This window comes from Cotesia glomerata, linkage group LG3, assembly GCF_020080835.1.
Source record: "Cotesia glomerata isolate CgM1 linkage group LG3, MPM_Cglom_v2.3, whole genome shotgun sequence".
Lineage (NCBI taxonomy): Eukaryota > Metazoa > Arthropoda > Insecta > Hymenoptera > Braconidae > Cotesia > Cotesia glomerata.
In genome coordinates, this window is record NC_058160.1 from 7,365,827 (window position 1) to 7,385,196 (window position 19,370).

The window sequence follows — 19,370 nt, forward strand, 5'->3', positions numbered from 1 at the left end:
ATTAGATTGAGAACTATTAAACTGTTCAAGTAGAAACATTACTAACAAAAATATATAAAATCCTTTTTCTAATATCCTACAATAGTAAAATCTATTTAAATTAATACATACTTATTTAATATCAAACAAGTAAAGACCGATGTGCATAATAATATAATTGATTATTCAATAATGTGCACAAATCGAATTTTTATGTTACTTGGCATTAATTTATTAATATCTAAAAATTGATCTATCGTTTAATTCTAAGTACTCCATTTAAATAATGAAGTTTTTATTCCGATTCATTATAAAAAAACCTATTCACCTCTTATCATTAAAATTTTATAAGAATGTAATTTCTCAATACAAATTACCTTACTTGAGAATTTCAAATATTGTTAACTAAAATTCATGAACCAAATTCTTCTGTATTAGGCTCAATTGGTTTAAATTCATAAGATCCTCGACCATCCATTAACAAGTAATACTAAAACAAAAGTAATAATACGTAAATGAAATTATTGTGACTTTAATTCAATTGCAATTGTAATTAGGAATGATTACAAAAATTTTTTTACCTCATGATGTTTCCACAGCGAACGTCTATGAGACACAGTGAACAATGAAATGTTTGCTTGTCGACAATAAGAGTACATCGAATCTTCAACATCTACGCTTACTGCACTCGTACATTCATCTAAGATTGCGAATTGTGGCTTGTGATAAAATAACCTGGCCATCTAAAAATATCATAAAAATTGCAATTATTTTTGTTTCGATTATGGTTATCACAACTTTTTATTAAGGTAGTTGAGGCCTGTAAGGCATATTTTAAGAAAATTATGAAATTTTTTTTATCGAAAGATAAATGTATTAATAATTCATCACCAAAATTTCAGATCAATCCACCAAACCGTAGAGATAGAGAAATGGTAAAGTTAGTATGAAATTATTTGCATCACTCGAGTGGTACGGAAAATTTCATATCAACTTTACCATCACTCTATACTTCTACGTGTAAAACATGCAATTTCGAAAATTTATTACTCAAAAACGGTGTGGTGAATTAATCTGAAATTTTGGTGATAAATTATTAATCTATTAAGAATTCACCACCAAAATATTATTATTAATATATTAATATAATAGTTGTTACTCACCCGCTCCGCTGAGCGCTTTATAAAATTGCATTTTTAGATCTAGACTTGAAATTTAATTAGAATATTGTTTTGACTTGCACAGATTCCCAATTCTATCGAATTGGCATGCACCTTTTATCCATGTAATTATTCTAGCTAATATTCATTGTAACTTTTAATGTGCAATCATTATAACATTTCCGTGTCTTTCTTACACAAATGAATAATAATTGATATGAAAAAAAAAATTTTGTAATGAGCATTGAAAGTTTCAGTTAAAGAAATTGCAGGTCTCATAAGTGAAGAAATCTGCCTAGTATATAAACATAACCAATAGAATTGAAAAATTTATTTTAAACAAATGACCATCGAATAGAATAAATTTAGTTACAATAAAAATTCATTATTTCTAAGTCAAAAGAATACAGGTTCCGGATAAGTAATCACCACCATATCATATACTAAAACCTTCTCCGAAACACGCTGCATCTTATGGTATAAGTATTATTCCGATCGGTTCAGTGGTTTTTGCAGTATAACCGGACAAAAAAACCGGCTCTCCATTTATTAGTATAGAAGATTAAGAATTCACCACCAAAATATTATTATTAATATATTAATAATTCACCACCAAAAAATTATTATCAATATATTAATAATTTTTTTTATCTTTCAATAAAAAAAATTTCATAATTTTTTTGAAATATGCCTTAGAGGCCTCAACTACATTAAGTGAAAAAAAAAAAAAAAAAAAAATTAACTTACAGCTATTCGTTGTTTTTCTCCTCCAGACAATACATCCATCCAATCAGCGACTGTATTCCATCCACCTTCTCGTTCTAACAAATGACCGAGTTGTACTAAATCTAAAAACTTTTGAAGATCGTCATCATTGGCATGATTACGTCTTTGCATTTCCGCCTGAGTATGTGGGTAGATAACTTGGTCTCTTAAAGTACCTAGAGTCATATAAGGACGTTGCGGAATGTAAAAGAGCTTAGTACTCGGTGGCTTAGTAACCGTTCCTCCCCATACAGGCCATAACTGAAACATTATTAATTAAAATGTAAATTGATTGATTAGTAATGATAATAAATGTAAAATAATATTTCAAAAAATACTGACCTCGCCAAGCACACGGAACAATGAACTTTTACCACAACCGTTTGGTCCACAAACTAGCACATTCATTCCCGATTTAACTTCAAATGTAAGATCATTAATTAGTACATCACCGTTGGGTGTAACTAACGGTACATGATCAAAGCAAATGACATTATCCTTGTGAATTATTTTTCCTGATCCCGCTTCACCGATTGACGAATTTTCAGCATCTGCGATCATAGTCCTTGTGTATTTTCCTTTATTTAAATCATCAAGAACTTGACGGATTTCAGTTACACGAGCTGTAAAACCAGCTAATCGTGTCATTTCTCGACCAGCGAGAACTAATCTACCAATGGCTTCTGCCATCTTTATCAGCATTCTGCCATTCTCATAGTAATTTTTAAATCGATGATCCGGTGAGCCGGCAAGCACTGGGTGATTTTTTTGAAAGAATGGAATACTCACTGCATAAAAACCAACAACTGTTGCCACGTCTGTAAATGAATTTGTTTTTTAGATTTTTATTGTTGATTAACTATAAATTTTTAAATTATATAAAAGTAGAGAATTTACATTTTCCAACGAAATTATCGACAACACCCATACCAACTTTGAACTCCAAAAGTGATCGAAGATGTTGGATCTGTAATTAACAGAAAAAAAGAGGTAATGAGATTGTCTATAGCAGTGATTAATTTTCAATCAAAATGAGTGTTGAACATACAAGTTTTTGGAAACTGGCAAACAAAGTTAATTTTTCTCGATTATTTCCACGATAGAATGCTATTTCTTCAGAATTCGTAATGAGGCGTGAATTTATATGCCGAAATTCTCCCTCTAAACGTTGTTCTTTTACTGTCATTGAGGCTATTGGTTTCCGTAAGTGTGTAAGAAAACTACCAGCTACTAGCAAATATCCTAACATCAATAGAGGAGTCTAAAAAATAAAATTATTTTTCATTCATTAATAAAACTGTGTACATTTGATTGATATAAAACAAGAAGTATCAATACCTTTCCACCTAAAGATGATGTTAATCTGTATACATAAATCGAAATATCTAATATTGGCTTGGCAATATTGCTGTACAAATCTGTACAACTATCACAAAATTTGTCAATATCAGTTGTGAGTAATTGATCAGGATTGGCAATACGAGTATCTAAATTAGTCATTTTGTAGTAGGTGAAACCTCTGAAAAAAATTATACAAATTTATATACACACGTACATAAAATTAACTCGTTGAGGTCATTATGGGTCTAAATGACCCAAGGCAATTTTTTAGTTGCTCTTGTTTCGGAGATATCATTCAAAATGGTATCTGTGGTACCATCTATTATTGTTAGAAGATTTTTTGAGATTCATGGAAATTTACGATTTTAATTGCACAAATCAATATACTTTTTGAAAAGTTCGACATGACACCACTTTTTTTTCAAAGTATACAATATCCGGAGTAGAACCCCGGAGGTCATTTTTATTTATCTTAAAAAATGAAGTTTTTTGTAAAAAAAAAGTCAAATTTTTCGAAATTTGACTTTCTTGCATGTTTTTTATAATTAAACAATTAGAAAATGATTGAGTTATTCAACGGAAGTGTTGAGAATTACTCTCATGTACGGCTCGAGTGAAAATATTGACAAGAACGCAAATAGTAACAATTTTTTCCGTGCATGGGGTCAGACACAGTATGATCACTACGTTATTTTAAAGAAGTGTGATCTCACGGGTTGAAATAAAATTTTTGATTTTTCTTTATTAAATAAATTTTTTTATAACTCCTCAAGTTATTAATTCTACTTATTAACATAATGTAATCATGAGCTTGACCTCCATTGTATTCTTAATAGCTATATCTACCCATTTATTTTTTTATATCAAAATATATACAACTAAATGATTAAAATATTCATATTTGCAAATTAACAAGCAACTAGAAGAAAAAGAATGTTCAACTTACTTGAGGTATTGATCTAGCAAATGCCTTGTTATGTTAGTTCTCAACCTTAATTTCATTTCACCAATTCCATATTTTAAAAGATTATTCACAATCGATATCTGGAAATTAAAGAGTAAATTAATAGACTAAATTTTTCTATTACATATACCCAAATCTAATATACACATTGCATATTTAATTACGCCTTAGGATAATTATGACTAAGGATAAATTTTCTGTTTTCTATTGAAAATTATTTAATAAACACCTTCATTCAAATTCTTATTGATTATTTATAATTAACATTTTAATGATAAGAAATAATTTTAAATCAAATAGTGATATGTTTATATTTATATTTAAATACCTTCAGAAAATATTTTTACAAGCATATACTGCAAAAAAAAATATCTTCTTGCAAAATCAAAGTTTAAAAAACGATAAGTATTAAAGGCTCTCCATATCATTTCAAAAGAATATTTAAATATACGTAATTTCCAGGCTATCGAGTTTGTAAAAATTCATTTTTTAAATTTCCGTTACTAGACAATGTTAAAATATTCGTAAAATTAATATTTTCAAACAGTTTAAGTACTTTGCAATATTCAAAGTACACTGAGAAAAAAAATACTTTTATTAAGAAAATTTTCTTGATACAAGAATTCATGTTCTTGAAAATTTTCAAGAATATATATTCTTAGCTCAAAAACTTGTTAAATTGATTGAAATAATTTTTAATTAATTTAAATAAATCTATTCTCTTGTTTATCTATTATCCAAAGATAAATCCTGATGCTCTTTTCAAAAATTAATAATTAATAATAATAGAATATTTGATCGTCATCGAAATTCTAGAACCAAGAAATTGTTAATTTATGACTAAAAGTATGTTAAATTGTTAATTTATGAGTAAAAGTATTTTTTTTTCTCGGTGTAATACTTTTAATTATGTATATTTCTAGTTAAACATATTTTACAAAAATGCTAATAAAAAATTACCATTCTCTAAAATAGTAAGAGTATATTTACCATAGGCAAAGCAGCTAAAAATGTCAAAAGCCGTTTCTTGAACATTGGACCATCCATATTAACAATCGTCCTAAAATACGAATTATTAATTTAAATGACATACATAAAATAAAATTTAGAATAACATTAAAAATATACTGTACCCCTCAATAAGAGTACTAATACGAATCATCCATAGATCACATAGTGATCTTGCTACGAGTGATCCAGCGACCAATAAAATAAAGCCGGTTTCAGGTGTAAATAATCCGGGGATACCAATGGATAGCAATACACGGAGTTGTTTGAAAAAAACAGCATTGACATGGGCTTTAGGTGGGCCTTTAGGCTTTTCCTAGAGTAAAAAATTAATATTAGTAGATATTATTCTTGGAATCAATTACACGTAAAATTAAAAAAAATTAATTAGCACTTTAATTACCTCTTTGATGACATAATGTACATCGTTCGTTGGCCACAAAGCTCTATAATATTAACACGTAATGATTAAGCATTTTTCACTAGAATAAAATGACGTTAATGAACAATTACCTTGATTTTATTGAACGTTTATTTCTTTTGCGTTTAAGTAACCAAATCAATGTACTGATTGCTAATGCACCAGCGACATTTTGTTTAGTTAAAAATTTACTAGGTGCTGGAGCCATTCCTGGAGTAATATATTATACTATTATTTGATGATGATAGCGGTGATGTTGCAATAAGGATGATATCGCCCGATATCAACGTTGTCTCGTTTGTTTATATTACTAGTCGCACTCGGAGTGCGATCACGTTATGGACACATGAACATCAATAAAGAACACGGTGGTAACTGAAATAAAAATTTTTAAAAATTCAATTTACACTCAACACATAACACAGGACATAGAATAGAACATAGGACTTTGTATATCAGTTTTGTAAGATGTGGATAATAAAAAGTAGGGGTATACTTACATACTTACAAAGTAGGGGGGCAACAAAGTTACTACTATCTTTTTTTAACAATCTATGATCATGATAATGATTGGTATTTTTTTTTTTTTTTATTACTTTAACTAACACGTTTTTAGGCTTAATTAAGAAATTCCTCTAATTTAAAAAAATAACCATAACCTATTTATTACAAATTTTAACGTATTATGAAATAGACACGAATAAAAATGGAATCAGCTGTGATACTATGCTGTGGTCAAAGTCATCTGTACTGCTTTGTGTACATCTATCTGGCATGTATAGTAACGTACTCTCTACTCTATTCCAATGTAAATGTGTGCAAGTATAATTATCTCAGTGTGAGTTTTTAAAACGTCAGTTACTGATGGCAATCATAATGCTCATTCATATGTATAGATATAAATATAAATATTTTCAGTTGTTACTTTTTCCCAGCCCACATTTTTTTATCTACTAAACACTCTGACACTGAAGAAATATAAACTTTAAAACAATATGATATGAACAGCAGTAAACAATATTTTTTTTTTTAATAAAAGATGGTTATTGAAATTTTACAATATATGATTCTGAAATCAGCAGACAATTGACAATTTTTTTTATTTTTATAAAAAATCAACTTTATTTAAATTCTAGATGTGGAATTTTTTTGTTAAAATTTCTCCATAATTTAATTGTTCTAAAAATCAAAAAAATTGACAGATGTGTGTTAACTTCAGGTCAGTAAAATATGAAGGTATGAGTAGTAATAAAATTATTTAACAGATTTTTAGTAGATTTTATAAAAATCTAACTATTGCAGCTGTCCATGTAATGTTTTTGGGTAGGTCGTCAGTTATTATGTCACAAATTATTTCTAAATATTGGCTTCTTCAATTAAAATTTCATCCGGTTCCAAAATTCTGATTAACTTTGAAACTGTCATTTCTAAGCAGTCATTTAAAATGTGGACATTGATAAATAACATATTATAATCTTTAAAATTGTTTGATAAATATTCAAGACACTATTTACTTTACAAGAAAATTTTTTGAATAAAATTAGTTTTAAATATATTATTGAAATTTTTTTTAATCAATGAATTAAGTTATATTATTATTTTATAAAAAATAAATCTTCTTTATTTGAAAAATATAATCTACTTCCTTTTCGGCTGCCGAATGGCCTTTTTGAATATATTATTTTCCCTTTTTCTTGTTAATTATAGTAATTAATTAAAAATACAAAATTATCACATACCTGTCACTTTCATTTCCATAGAACATTATTATCTTGATATTTTTTTTTTTTTTTTTAAAGAAATATTTGAAACGAAAATATATCTATAAATTAAAATACACTTTGATAGCTACACTTAAGATTCTAAAACTTTCTTGTTAAAAAGTAATGATATAGATTTGTCGAAACATTGTATTATTGTTAAATAACAATTAATTGTAATAAGAAAAAATATAATTACACTATTCTTAATACCCACTTTTCAATATGAAGTTAATTAATAGATAGTATTTTATAATTTTTATCAGAAATTTAAAATGGAGAATATACTGAAATATTTTTAGGTTTTATTAATTAATAATTAAAAAAAGTATATATGTACAGGTTGGACTTAATTTGCATAAGTGAATTCGCTTGAAAGGTAATAATATTGCAAATAAGAGAAACAATTATTCCGCAATCACTAATTATCAAAGGTCAAGCAATCTGCGGCAAATCGGCTGTAACTTATCTGTAGCACTCGTATCGAAATGAATTATATTTTTTATCAAAAAATATACACCAATATTTGATCAGATTCTTTCTGTAATTATGAATATTTAAAGTAAAACTTAATAATTTACAATAGATTGAACTATGTTTGAATGATGTGGTTGTAAAAGAGAGACTTCATTAAAATAATACAATATTAAAGTTCAAAAATCAAAGATTAATAGTTGTGTAATGTAATTTTTACGTAGATGAGCAATTTGAATGCGAGATGTGATAAAAATTTATCACGATAATATTTATATAATAAATATTTAAATTTTATTACCTTGTTTGTATTTTAACAGCTGATATAAATGATCAAAAGTAATCTTTTTATTAATTTTCCCAAATTTTTAAATTAAATCATTGCAAAAATAATAATATGAAAAACTTGAAAATTAAAAAAAAAACTCATGTACAATTTGTCAAGTTTTTTTTTACAAAAATTAAGTTTAAAATTATGATAATTATTTACAGGTGGGGTCAACCCCATTTAGGGCCATAACTAGGTGAAAAATTAACATTTTCAATTTTTTTTTGTCTTGAAAAATGTCGTGAAAAGAAAAAATAAAGATTTCGACAGATTTTTTGCCTTTAAAAGTTGGAAAAAATTTTTGCTCTCATGTTTTTGGATAAAATCTCTATTTTATCTTTTTTTGATATCTTTCATTTTGAAAAGTACATAAAAAAATGAACAATTAAAAAAAAAATTGGTCAATTTCATCAAAAAAAAAAAAAATTTACTATGGGTTAGCATGGGTTGACCTCACTTGTAAATAATTACCAAAATTATTTGAAAATATTCTAAATTATCTCTCTTCTAGTTTCACACTCATAAATTTTAAGCCAATTCTTCTAACTTGAAGAATAATTATAATTTTATTTTATTTTTTTTTGCGTCGACGAAACTATTCAAAATTATAAAAATAGTATAATATTAATAAATCTTTACTCGGTTTCTATATTCTAAATTTCAGAAGCTACTATACCACAGAAGTAGATAAGATTTTATATTTAAAACGTCAACCAATAATACATACTAAAGAATTGACTTAAAGAGACCTCTATACCGCATTTTTTATTTACTGTCAACTTAAGAAAAAAAAAAATAATAATTAAGAATATGTAAGCATATTATATATGTATATATTTATGTGGATTATATTCAATATATAAATAAAATGAATATATGTACGGAACTTTCATTTTTTGCCATATAGTACTTAGTACAGTGTATGTACATACAACGTGCATGAGTAAATATTCACCATACATATAAATTGTATATACAATGTTTGGATTATTTGACGTATGCTAATGTCTGGACGTCTAGCAAAACTCTTTTTAATCCGTCCTTGTTGATAAGCAGTTAAGAAAATTATTTTTATTATTTATGAATAATATTTAGTATTTTTACAATAATAATGTGGCTCAAGGTTTAAATAATATGTTAAAATAAAATCCATGGTAGCTCATTACATCTGTTATTATTTGCTCAATATAACGAATGCATGCTCGTAAATTTTTATAAAAATTAAAGTGATAAGTTTTAGTAGTTAATTATTTAAGTATTTAATTATTTCCAGGTGTGACGTGGATTTTTTAGTGACTCAACCTTACCAGTAAACGTAAAAGATAAAACGTATTTCAACAAGCCAAAAATCATGTGGAGATAACAATGTGTCAACTATATTGAATGATGAATCGTATTATTTCAATCGTCAGTCAATTGTATAGATAAAGTCCACAAAGAGAAGATAAATTTATTTGTATCGTTAAAATTATACAAAATGGTGCTTCCTGTTGTTGATACTCCTCCGGGAATAAAAGTTATCAATTTAATATCAGCAAAATGCTGCCCTCAAAGAAGAATGAATAAGTTAGCATGGCACAGAGCTGGAGTATTAGCACTTACATATTTGGCGTATACATGCTATCATATGTCAAGAAAACCAATATCTGTTGTCAAAAATGTATTAAATTTAAATTGTAGTAGCTTATCACCACCATCCGATTTAATAATCAACGATACCAATCGTTATACATGGTGTGACTGGGCCCCATTTAGTAAGATGTTTTATTATTTATCTAAAATTACAATTAATACACTAACAACAATAATTTAATTATTATATATTCCTTTTTAGACACACCAGATGCTCCTTTCTTATTAGGATTCTTAGATTCAGCTTTTTTATTCGCTTACGCTGCAGCAATGTTTCTCAGGTGACAATTTCATGTAAGCTTTGATTACTCACATGTAGAAAGAATATGTTTACGATAAAAATTTATTTTATTTTACAGCGGGTTTGTAGCTGAACGAGTTAATCTTCGATATTTTTTATCGTTGGGTATGATTGCTTCTGGAATAGCTTCATATTTATTTGGCATCGCAAAACCATATAAAATACATAATCTGTGGTATTTTATTATGGTTCAGGTAAGTTAATTTTTAAGTCTTTACTTTGAAATAATAATAATTATTATTATGACTTAATTAATTTTTAGGCATTAGGAGGAATATTTCAAACTAGTGGATGGCCAGGTGTTGTCACAGTTGTAGGTAATTGGTTTGGTAAAGGAAAAAGAGGTCTTATATTCGGTGTATGGAATTCACATACATCGTTAGGAAATATATTAGGTAGTTTGATAGCTGCTGAGTTTGTGGAAAGAAATTGGGGCCTCAGTTTCATTGTGCCTGGAATATTAATGGCTTCTGCTGGTTTTATAATATTTTTATTTCTTGCTCCTCGACCTTATGACGTCAACTGTATATCACCGAATACGCCAAATTTTAGAAAATTAAACGCAACAACTAGTTCCGATGAAGGAACAATTTCTGGTGATGATATTGATAGACATCGAGTAATCGACGAAGACGTGAGTCTATTTCATTGTTATTTTCATTGCAGCTCACAAATATATTTAATGAAAAAAAATTTTTTCTTAATCAACTAGCTTTTTTGGTAATTATTTACAAGTGGGATCAAACCTATTTTTGGGCATATCTAGGTGAAAAATAAACATTTAAAAATTTTTTTTTATTCTGCTTATTTTTACGGCGCATTTATGATAAAAATATCGTGAAAGAAAAAAATAAAGATTTCGATAGCTTTTTTGTCTTCAAAAGTTGGAAAAAATTTTGACTCTCATGTTTTTGGATAAAATTTCTATTTTATTTTTTTTTTTGATATATTTTTTTTTGAGAAGTAGATAAAAAAACGAACAATTAAAAAAAAAAAAAAAGTTGAATATCACAATTTTCTAAAAAATTATAAATTTTTTAAAAAATTTGTTAAAATTGTGGTAAATTTTTTTTTTTTTCAACTGTTCATTTTTTTATCTATTTTTCAAAAAAAAAAAAATATATCGAAATTTTCAAAAAAAAAAAAATGAAGATTAAAATGGTAGATCCTACTTGTAAATAATTACCGCCTTTTTAAACAATTTTATTTTTATTTTTTATTTATTTTATCAAATAAAATTTTATAACTATTTAAAATGCTTTTACGTAGACCATTTAACAATTTAATTTACTTTAGCAACTCATCCATCGTGTTAGTTGGCACCAGCATGGCTTTGATCCTGTAAGTGCATGAATTAACATTTTTAGTTATGTTTTTTTTTATTCATCTATAAATCACCGAAGCAATGTCAAACGATAAATACAAAAAAACCATCTTATGTTGTTAAATTGACAATATTGATATTCTAAATTTATTTTCGAAGGACTTGGAGGATTCAAGATCGGAAACGAGTCCGATGTTATCGGTAAACAGACGTATGCATAACTCCAAAGAAAAAGCAATTGGATTTGTTGGTGCAATAAACATACCTGGAGTCTTGGAGTACTCTCTTTCACTTTTTTTTGCTAAACTTGTCAGCTATACATTCCTTTACTGGTTACCTCTATACATAAGTGCCTCAAGTTAGTATTTATTTAAACTCCAATAATTTATACATTTTTATTTATTATTAAAAAAATTTAGTAATTATTTACAAGTGGGGTCAACCCCATTTTGAGCCATAACTAGGTGAAAAATTAACATTTTCATTTTTTTTTAATCTGCTTGTTTCTACAGCGCGTTTATGATAAAAAATTTCGTGAAAGAAAAAAATAAAAATTTCGATAGCTTTTTTGCCTTCAAAAGTTGGAAAAAATTTTGGCTCTCATGTTTTTGGATATAATTTCTATTTTATCTTTTTTTGATTTTATTGATAAATTTTTTTTTTAAAGTACATAAAAAAACGAATTAAAAAAAAAAAAAATTGAATATCATAATTTTCTAAGAAATTTAAAAATTTTTTTTTAAATTTGTTAAAATTGTGATAATCAATTTTTTTTTTAAATTCATTTTTTTATGTATTTTTCAAAAAAAAATATATCAATAAAATCAAATAGAAATTTAATTTAAAAAAATTAAAATTAAAATAGTTGACCCTACTTGTAAATATTTATCAAAAATTTTTTTATTTTTAGCTACTTATAGTGCCGGGTTGAGTGCTGATTTATCAACTTTGTTTGATGTCGGTGGTATAGCAGGAGCGATTGCGGCTGGAGTTTTGTCTGATTACAGTGGAATGAGTGCAGTAACGTGTGCATTCATGTTTTTGACAGCAATACCGATGGTCAGTATATATTAAGATGAAATTTTTAGCAAATCGACGGTCTAATTAGCAATTTATCTTACTGCTTATTTTTTAGAGGGTGTTTTTTTAACATTTCGATGTAGCAATAATCCAATTATAAATTATTTGAATGATTTAAACCTAAATATTATATCTCTATTAGATATTAATGATATTAAATGGTTTTTTAAAGTAATAATAAATTTTTAACTAATTTTTTTTTTCGTACAAATAGAAGATTCTCTAAAATGGAGTTAGACAATTTGCTAATTAGAACGTCGATATTGAAAAAAAAAAAAAAAACGATTATTTTTAAAACTTTTTTAATTATTATACCTAGAACTCATACGTGTGTATATTTTTTTAGCTATTTTTATACGATTTTATTGGAAGTACAAATCTTGCTGTGAATATTGCGCTGTTAATATGTACTGGTATATTAGTGAATGGTCCATATGCATTAATAACAACCGCAGTATCGGCAGAACTTGGAACACACCCTAGTCTAGGAGACGATGCAAAAGCGTTAGCAACTGTAACGGCGATTATTGATGGTACCGGAAGTATTGGGGCTGCTGTTGGTCCATTATTAGCAGGAGTTGTATCACGATGGGGAGGGTGGCACAATGTATTTTATATGTTAATGATATCCGATCTCTTAGCTCTACTATTACTATCTAGATTAGTTTATCGAGAATTAAGAAAGTATCGACAAAGACGGCTGGCCGTTTAAGTGATCTTCAGAAATATAAACTTTTAATATCATATTTTCATATTCATATTAATACATATTTAAAAATGAATGACAAAAATTTTATATTAATAGAAAATGACGTTTTATCAATAATAAAAATGTATTTTTAAAATTAATTATAAATTTATTACAACTTATAGTATATTAAATACAAATGATTTTCTGACAAAATTAATTTTCTCTTTGTTTAATTTATCTAATAATTCGTCAGTTACCAATCACGGGATTCCTTCAGGTATAATATAACTTATGGTATCAGCAAATTCACCCCAAGCAGCTCGCTGTGTCTGGAAAATTATAACCCATGATAAAAGCACAGCTGCCCATATCACTGCTCCAATTCCAGAGAATATAACATCTAAAATAAGTACAAATTATCTTCATTTAATTTTTTTATCCTAAATTAGTAAATTATGTTATGAGTGCAAGCAAATCGACGGTCTAATTAGCAATTTTTCTAACTTCTTATTTTTGAGAGGGTGATTTTTTAACATTTTGATGTAGCAATAGTCCAGTTATAAATTATTTGAATGATTCAAACCAAAATATTATACCTTTATTAGATATTAATGATATTAAATGGTTTTTTAAAGTGGTAATAAATTTTGGACTAATTATTTTTTTCGTACAAATGGAAGACTCTCTAAAATGGAGTTAGACAATTTGCTATTTAGAACGTCGAAATGTAATATGATTTTTAAAAAAATGTATACAAATGGAAACAGAAAAAAACTTTTAAATTGTCTATGAATAAATAATTTCAAACTTTTATCCGCGAATTTCCAATAACTTTTTGCTATTACATTTCTTTTTTCAGAATCATATTTAACTAAGTGTAAAGTTTATAAAAAATATCCTACATTTTCGTAATTGTTTTTGTTCTTCATAATGTGGAACCAGAAATGCTTCTTTGAAGAACCATATAGTATTTACAGCCCAAACGAATGGTAATGCCGCAAAACCCACTGAAATTCAATATAAAGTAATCAATACATAACATACGATGAATTTTTATGACACTGAAGTTGACAGACATTAAAAATTTCTTTAGAATTTTATAGCAATCAAATTATTATGAAAAAAAGTTCATAAAAAAGTTGCACATGTAAAAATCAAAAAAAAATTTTAGAAGCATTTTTTAAATTGTAATTGACTTGTTGCAAAAATTAAAAAAATTGACAGCTGTCAACTAACTTCAGTATTGTGAATTATTGAATAATTATACTCTTTTCAATGAATATTTTACCTCTGAAATACCATTTACATAAATGTAATTTTTTGTCGTTAGGCATTTTCGATAAATCCATGATTAAAATTATTTATAAACAATCTTTTTAAAAGCTTCTAAATTCTAGTAAAATAAATAAAAATAACAATTGGATGATTGAAAAAAAAATATTTGACAGCACTATTTATTTACTATTTTTTACACATACAACTTAGGATTGACAAATGCAACTATGCTATAAAAATAAGAAATAGGATGTTGACAATTACACAGAAAAATTAACCGCTAATGACATCTAGCTTGAAAAATATAAGTAAAAAATCTTATCGACAGATCTTGACTGTTTTTCATATTCTTTCTCGCATTAATAAATTTCCCTATTTTTATTAATTAATTTCATTGAAGGGTTAGATTTTTTACAATAAGTCAGCACATTATCCATTTTATAAAATTCATTAAAAAACTTTCAACAAAAAAGAAACTTCTGTCAAAATTATTTTTAGTAAATTATACCCACTAATGGAAAACAAGGATGCGCTCGTATACTCACTAAAAATTTTTTTAATATTTTCAGATATATACTCATCTAAGTGATCTAATATAACCCCAATACCCTTATATACTTGTATGATCTTGTGTGTTATTAAACAGCTGTTATTTAAGTAATACGTCACTAGAAACTATTTAATTAATTTTCGGCTATTTTTTTTTATAAAATTTACAATAATGTCAAGAAGGTATTTGAAAAAAATTAGCAACAGTGTTGAAATTGCAATAGATGAAAATGAACACTCTAATATTCAAGTTTCACCATCAGCATCGATAAGTAATTCAAAAAAATTTAATATTTTCAATTTAGTAAGTATCTGATAATATTTTTATTGTAAATATTAATAATACAATTAATTAAAAAATTATATTTATCAACAGTTAGATGAAAATTCACCTAATGATGAAACACCAGAAAATTATGAGAGTGATAAATCAAACCACAAAGACAATTGTGATGAAAATGTTGACAATAGTAACAATAAATCAAAGAAGAAACGTAAGAAAAAGAAAAACAGGGCCAATGCGAAATTAACAACGAAGAGTAATTCGAGTAATAAAACAGAAGATGAGTCTGATGAAATTGAGAAAACTCTGCAGGAAGTAAATAATCTTCTTGGTGAACCAGATGAACCTTCTTGCTGCAGTTCAAACCGAAACTCTGCTCTTCCTGAAGGAGTTGATAAAACTAGGAGCGTACTGCAAGTCGAGTTTAAGTTTCTCAGTGCAGTAAATGAGCTCAAAAGAAAATGCGGCGGTGGAAATAGAAATGTCCTTGCAGCGGTTGTAGGTGAAAAGAGTAAAAATAAGAACAAAAAAAGATATTTAAGAAAGACATGGTTGACTTCATTGACCGATCGATTCCCTACGGAGCAATGTGGATTATCTATGGTCATTGATACGACAATTAAGTCTGATGGTGACATTCAGTATTTTGTTTTTGTTCATAGCTCTAGTTATAGGCAAGTCCAAAATAAGTTCTTTATTGCTGTTGAAAGTCAAAATCCTGATAATATTGTGGTAAGTGTTTAGTTTTAAATTGTATTTTATAATTTTTTCTGTTTGAATTTATCCGAGATTTAAATACAGTAGAACCTCGTTAAGTCAAACTTCGATAAGTCGAAAACCTCCTAAACTCGAAGAAATGTTTCATCTCCTTCCCTCCAAGCCCCAAAACCTCCGTTGCTCGAAATTTTTACCCTATATAAGTCGAAATAATTAGTGAGTCCCTACAAGCTATTTCTGTACATATTTTCCCTCCATAACTCGAAAAATTAAATTTTACCTCTTTACACTGAGAAAAAAAAAATACTTTTATTAAGAAAATTTTCTTGATTCAAGAATTTATGTTCTTGAAAATTTTCAAGAATTTATATTTTTAGCTCAAGAAATTGTTAAGTTGATTAAAATAATTTTTTCTTAATTTAAATAAAGCTATTCTTTTGTTCATCTATTGTCCAAAGATCCAAAGATAAATATTGATGTTCTTCTCTTCAGAAATTAATAATTAATAATAATATAATATTTGATCGTCAGCGAGTTTCTTGAACCAAGAAATTGTTAATTGAGTAAAAGAATTTTTTTTTCTCAGTGTATCTCGAACATAGCAATGTTTTATTTTACAACCTTTACAACTCGTAAGTACACCATTGTTTCTTAGGAGTATACAATGAATAGAATTACCACAATTTTATGACTCACGTTAACACTTGTTTACTTGCTTGGTGTCAGGTGATTAATTTTATTATTTTTGATTTCATTTGAACACATCAATTTTACCCCTCTAACTCAAAATTTATAAGAATGAATCTCAACCTATTTATGTCGAATAAAAATCTGCCTAAGTCGAAATCCTCTATAACTCGAACTTTTTTGCCTTTCCCTTGGATTTCGAGTTACAGAGGTTCTACTGTATAAACGTAAAATATAATAATGAAATTGATTATTTTTTTTTTTCTTTTTTAGAGCATTTTGAATGCACATCCGTATCATATAGATACTCTTTTGCAATTTGCAGAACTTTGCAAGTTAAATGAAGATCTACAAACGTCAGCAGAGTTTGTAGAGCGTGCAGTCCATTGTTTTGAATGTGCATTCCATCCATATTTCAATGTAACAACTGGTAACTGTAGATTGTCGTATAAAAACCAAACGAACAGACCATTCTTTATTGCGCTGTTTAAACACCTGATGTTTATTAGCGGCCGTGCTTGCTACAGAACAAGTTTAGAACTTTGTAAAGTATTACTATCTCTTAATCCAGAAGGCGATCCTTTGGCAATTGTTTTAGCAATTGACTTATTTGCACTGCGCGCTAAAGAATACCAATGGTTTATTGATTTTTGTGAGGCTTGGAAATCATCCAGAAATTTAACTCAGTTACCAAATATTGCATACAGTCTTGCGTTAGCTCATTTTTATCTAGGACATGAAGAAACAGCTAATGAATTACTTCAAGATGCTCTTTTTATGTTTCCTGGAGTTTTAAATGATTTACTCGAGAAGTGCAGTGTTCAAACTGACTCTAGACTTCTGGGGCATGATCATTTCAATTGTGTGGCTAAAGCAACTACAAGTGTTGCTTTGGAAAAGCTTCAAACTTTATATGTAGTTCGTTCTTGCCATCTTTGGAAAGATTCTAATATTTTGGGTTGGCTTGAAAATGCTGCCCATGCTGTTATGGATAAAATTGATTCTGGTGATGAGTATGCAGCTTACTGTAAAGAAAAAAGAAGTCAACGATATCAGGGTCAGCTTCCTAAAAATATTCGCCGTCATATCATTTTATCTGATCTGAAACAAGTCACAATTACACATCCTGGGGTAATAATAATTAAATTATTTAATAAATTTCATACTAACTTTACCATCTCTCTACTCTTCTACGTGTAAAAGATACAATTTCGAAAATTTATTATTCAAAAACGGTGTGGTTAATTGATCTGAAATTTTGGTGGTGAATTATTAATCTATTAAGAATTCACCACCAAAATATTATTATTAATATATTAATAAACTAGCTGTTACTCGCCCGCTCCGCTGAGCGCTTTATACATTTGAATTTTTAAATTTTTCGCAGTATAACCGGATAAAAAAACCGGCTCTCCATTTATTAGTATAGATTTATTTATTCAAGAACGCCAATCGGCAATATACAGTAGTAATCATAAAATTTATATTGTGGTTATTGTTATTTGCAAGAACAATGATAGTTGAAAAGAAAAAGAAAAAAAAATAATAGAGATGTAATTCCGAGATTTGAGACAATATTTAATCATTATAGTAGTCGTAAAGATGTCTTTTTAGGTTGAAGTTGAAGCATTGAATGGAGCCTCCGAAGAACTGGAGTTATATAAACTTAGATTTCATTCATTTGAAAATAATATTTGTTTTTTATTTCCATTCTTGAAAATAAAAGTTAAAATTTTGAGATAATTTTTTTCTAACATCTACAAGAGAATTTTAAAATATGAGTTAGCAAAAAAAAAATATTTTTAAAAAATAGCATTAGTAAATATATTCAAGGCACGAAAATTAAAAGTTTTAAAATATTTCTGGTTCGAAAAATTTTAAGCTAGTTGAAAATCATAAAATAAAAAAAAATTTTTTTCAACCTCTTCATTTTTGTTCACATTGTATATTTAACTATTTACTGTTTTTTAATCTAAACATGTCTTATCATTTCAGATACATCAAGATGACCCTATCTTTTCTTATGATCCCTTGCCGCCAGTAGATTCGAATAATATTTATGTGAGACAAGAGGCCTCAACTCAGAGACCTTCTAATGTAGGATCCTCAAACATTTTATCACTTTTTCTCTCTTCACTTTTTCCAAACAATGATCCAAACTTGCGTGCTCAGTTTAACCAGCTTAACTTACGGTAATATTGATATTGAAATATTGCAAAATGAATACTTAAAATCATTACTAATAATGATTTATTTTTTTCAGAAATGAAGAAAGAGAAGCTCCAGGTGAATTTGATTAATATGATAAATATGACCATCAATACGAAATATAAATCTTATTATAATCATGATAAATAGCTACAATATGTTTTAATTAATAATTGTAACTTAAAAAAAATAATAAGCTTTCGCAACAGGATAGGATAATTATACATGTTTATAGATTTAATCTTTGAGTTCAATATTAAGTTATATTGTTATCGTTTCGTTGATTTACAATCATTGCTAATGAAAATAAAGAATATTTTCAAAAAATGTAAGTTTAATAATTATCTTTGATTATTTTAGTAATATACTTATAAAAATAATTAATTATAACAAGTTGGTGGGAATAAAAAAAAATAATGTAAA

The 19,370-nt window shown here is 27.1% G+C and overlaps 4 protein-coding genes across 14 annotated transcripts; 2 read left to right on the forward strand and 2 right to left on the reverse strand.

Moving 5' to 3' along the window:
* Positions 1 to 316: 316 nt before the first annotated feature.
* LOC123261010 (ATP-binding cassette sub-family D member 3) lies at positions 317 to 7,390 on the reverse strand. 6 transcript variants are annotated; one of them, XM_044722453.1, is made up of 13 exons: positions 7,374 to 7,390; positions 5,731 to 6,013; positions 5,621 to 5,663; positions 5,343 to 5,533; positions 5,200 to 5,269; positions 4,192 to 4,289; positions 3,243 to 3,423; positions 2,953 to 3,165; positions 2,802 to 2,871; positions 2,247 to 2,722; positions 1,887 to 2,165; positions 561 to 722; positions 317 to 469 (listed from the first exon to the last, which is right to left on the reverse strand). In XM_044722453.1, exons 2-13 carry the CDS (start codon positions 5,844 to 5,846, stop codon positions 392 to 394), a joined length of 1,977 nt encoding a protein of 658 aa, XP_044578388.1. In that variant the 5' UTR covers positions 5,847 to 6,013; positions 7,374 to 7,390; the 3' UTR covers positions 317 to 391. The 6 variants fall into 6 exon arrangements, with proteins under 6 accessions (XP_044578388.1, XP_044578389.1, XP_044578386.1 ...); XM_044722454.1 differs by lacking the exon at positions 7,374 to 7,390 and adding an exon at positions 6,337 to 6,354; XM_044722451.1 differs by lacking the exon at positions 7,374 to 7,390 and adding an exon at positions 6,147 to 6,245.
* Positions 6,425 to 13,432, forward strand: LOC123261018 (glucose-6-phosphate exchanger SLC37A2). Of its 6 annotated transcripts, none has more exons than XM_044722470.1 (9): positions 6,425 to 6,446; positions 9,474 to 9,954; positions 10,035 to 10,113; positions 10,192 to 10,327; positions 10,396 to 10,767; positions 11,430 to 11,474; positions 11,617 to 11,815; positions 12,368 to 12,516; positions 12,884 to 13,432. In XM_044722470.1, exons 2-9 carry the CDS (start codon positions 9,678 to 9,680, stop codon positions 13,247 to 13,249), a joined length of 1,623 nt encoding a protein of 540 aa, XP_044578405.1. In that variant the 5' UTR covers positions 6,425 to 6,446; positions 9,474 to 9,677; the 3' UTR covers positions 13,250 to 13,432. The 6 variants fall into 6 exon arrangements, with proteins under 6 accessions (XP_044578405.1, XP_044578403.1, XP_044578404.1 ...); XM_044722468.1 differs by lacking the exon at positions 6,425 to 6,446 and adding an exon at positions 9,087 to 9,354; XM_044722469.1 differs by lacking the exon at positions 6,425 to 6,446 and adding an exon at positions 9,087 to 9,323.
* Positions 13,433 to 13,441: 9 nt separating this feature from the next.
* Positions 13,442 to 14,695, reverse strand: LOC123261039 (gamma-secretase subunit pen-2). The gene is made up of 3 exons (XM_044722513.1): positions 14,517 to 14,695; positions 14,131 to 14,235; positions 13,442 to 13,628 (listed from the first exon to the last, which is right to left on the reverse strand). Exons 1-3 carry the CDS (start codon positions 14,575 to 14,577, stop codon positions 13,489 to 13,491), a joined length of 306 nt encoding a protein of 101 aa, XP_044578448.1. The 5' UTR covers positions 14,578 to 14,695; the 3' UTR covers positions 13,442 to 13,488.
* Positions 14,696 to 14,982: 287 nt separating this feature from the next.
* On the forward strand, positions 14,983 to 19,279 carry LOC123261012 (transcription factor 25). Its single transcript, XM_044722458.1, has 5 exons — positions 14,983 to 15,356; positions 15,429 to 16,067; positions 17,013 to 17,870; positions 18,735 to 18,931; positions 19,003 to 19,279. Exons 1-5 carry the CDS (start codon positions 15,225 to 15,227, stop codon positions 19,037 to 19,039), a joined length of 1,863 nt encoding a protein of 620 aa, XP_044578393.1. The 5' UTR covers positions 14,983 to 15,224; the 3' UTR covers positions 19,040 to 19,279.
* Positions 19,280 to 19,370: the final 91 nt, after the last annotated feature.

What these genes read in the sequence shown, in the direction of transcription:
- LOC123261010 (XM_044722453.1), bottom strand. Translation starts at nt 5,846, where the DNA reads ATGGCTCCAGCACCTAGTAAATTTTTAACTAAACAAAATGTCGCTGGT. An exon ending in CATCATCTTTAGGTGGAAAG is followed by an intron (nt 3,166 to 3,242) that starts GTATTGATACTT and finishes TTTATTTTTTAG; the next exon opens with ACTCCTCTATTGATGTTAGG. An exon ending in CGCTGTGGAAACATCATGAG is followed by an intron (nt 470 to 560) that starts GTAAAAAAATTT and finishes CTTTTGTTTTAG; the next exon opens with TATTACTTGTTAATGGATGG.
- LOC123261018 (XM_044722470.1), top strand. Translation starts at nt 9,678, where the DNA reads ATGGTGCTTCCTGTTGTTGATACTCCTCCGGGAATAAAAGTTATCAAT. An exon ending in GGTATTTTATTATGGTTCAG is followed by an intron (nt 10,328 to 10,395) that starts GTAAGTTAATTT and finishes ATTAATTTTTAG; the next exon opens with GCATTAGGAGGAATATTTCA. An exon ending in TTTTGACAGCAATACCGATG is followed by an intron (nt 12,517 to 12,883) that starts GTCAGTATATAT and finishes ATATTTTTTTAG; the next exon opens with CTATTTTTATACGATTTTAT.
- LOC123261039 (XM_044722513.1), bottom strand. Translation starts at nt 14,577, where the DNA reads ATGGATTTATCGAAAATGCCTAACGACAAAAAATTACATTTATGTAAA. An exon ending in ATGTAAATGGTATTTCAGAG is followed by an intron (nt 14,236 to 14,516) that starts GTAAAATATTCA and finishes ATTGAATTTCAG; the next exon opens with TGGGTTTTGCGGCATTACCA. An exon ending in ACAAAAACAATTACGAAAAT is followed by an intron (nt 13,629 to 14,130) that starts GTAGGATATTTT and finishes TACTTATTTTAG; the next exon opens with ATGTTATATTCTCTGGAATT.
- LOC123261012 (XM_044722458.1), top strand. Translation starts at nt 15,225, where the DNA reads ATGTCAAGAAGGTATTTGAAAAAAATTAGCAACAGTGTTGAAATTGCA. An exon ending in AAAATCCTGATAATATTGTG is followed by an intron (nt 16,068 to 17,012) that starts GTAAGTGTTTAG and finishes TTTCTTTTTTAG; the next exon opens with AGCATTTTGAATGCACATCC. An exon ending in TTTAACCAGCTTAACTTACG is followed by an intron (nt 18,932 to 19,002) that starts GTAATATTGATA and finishes TATTTTTTTCAG; the next exon opens with AAATGAAGAAAGAGAAGCTC.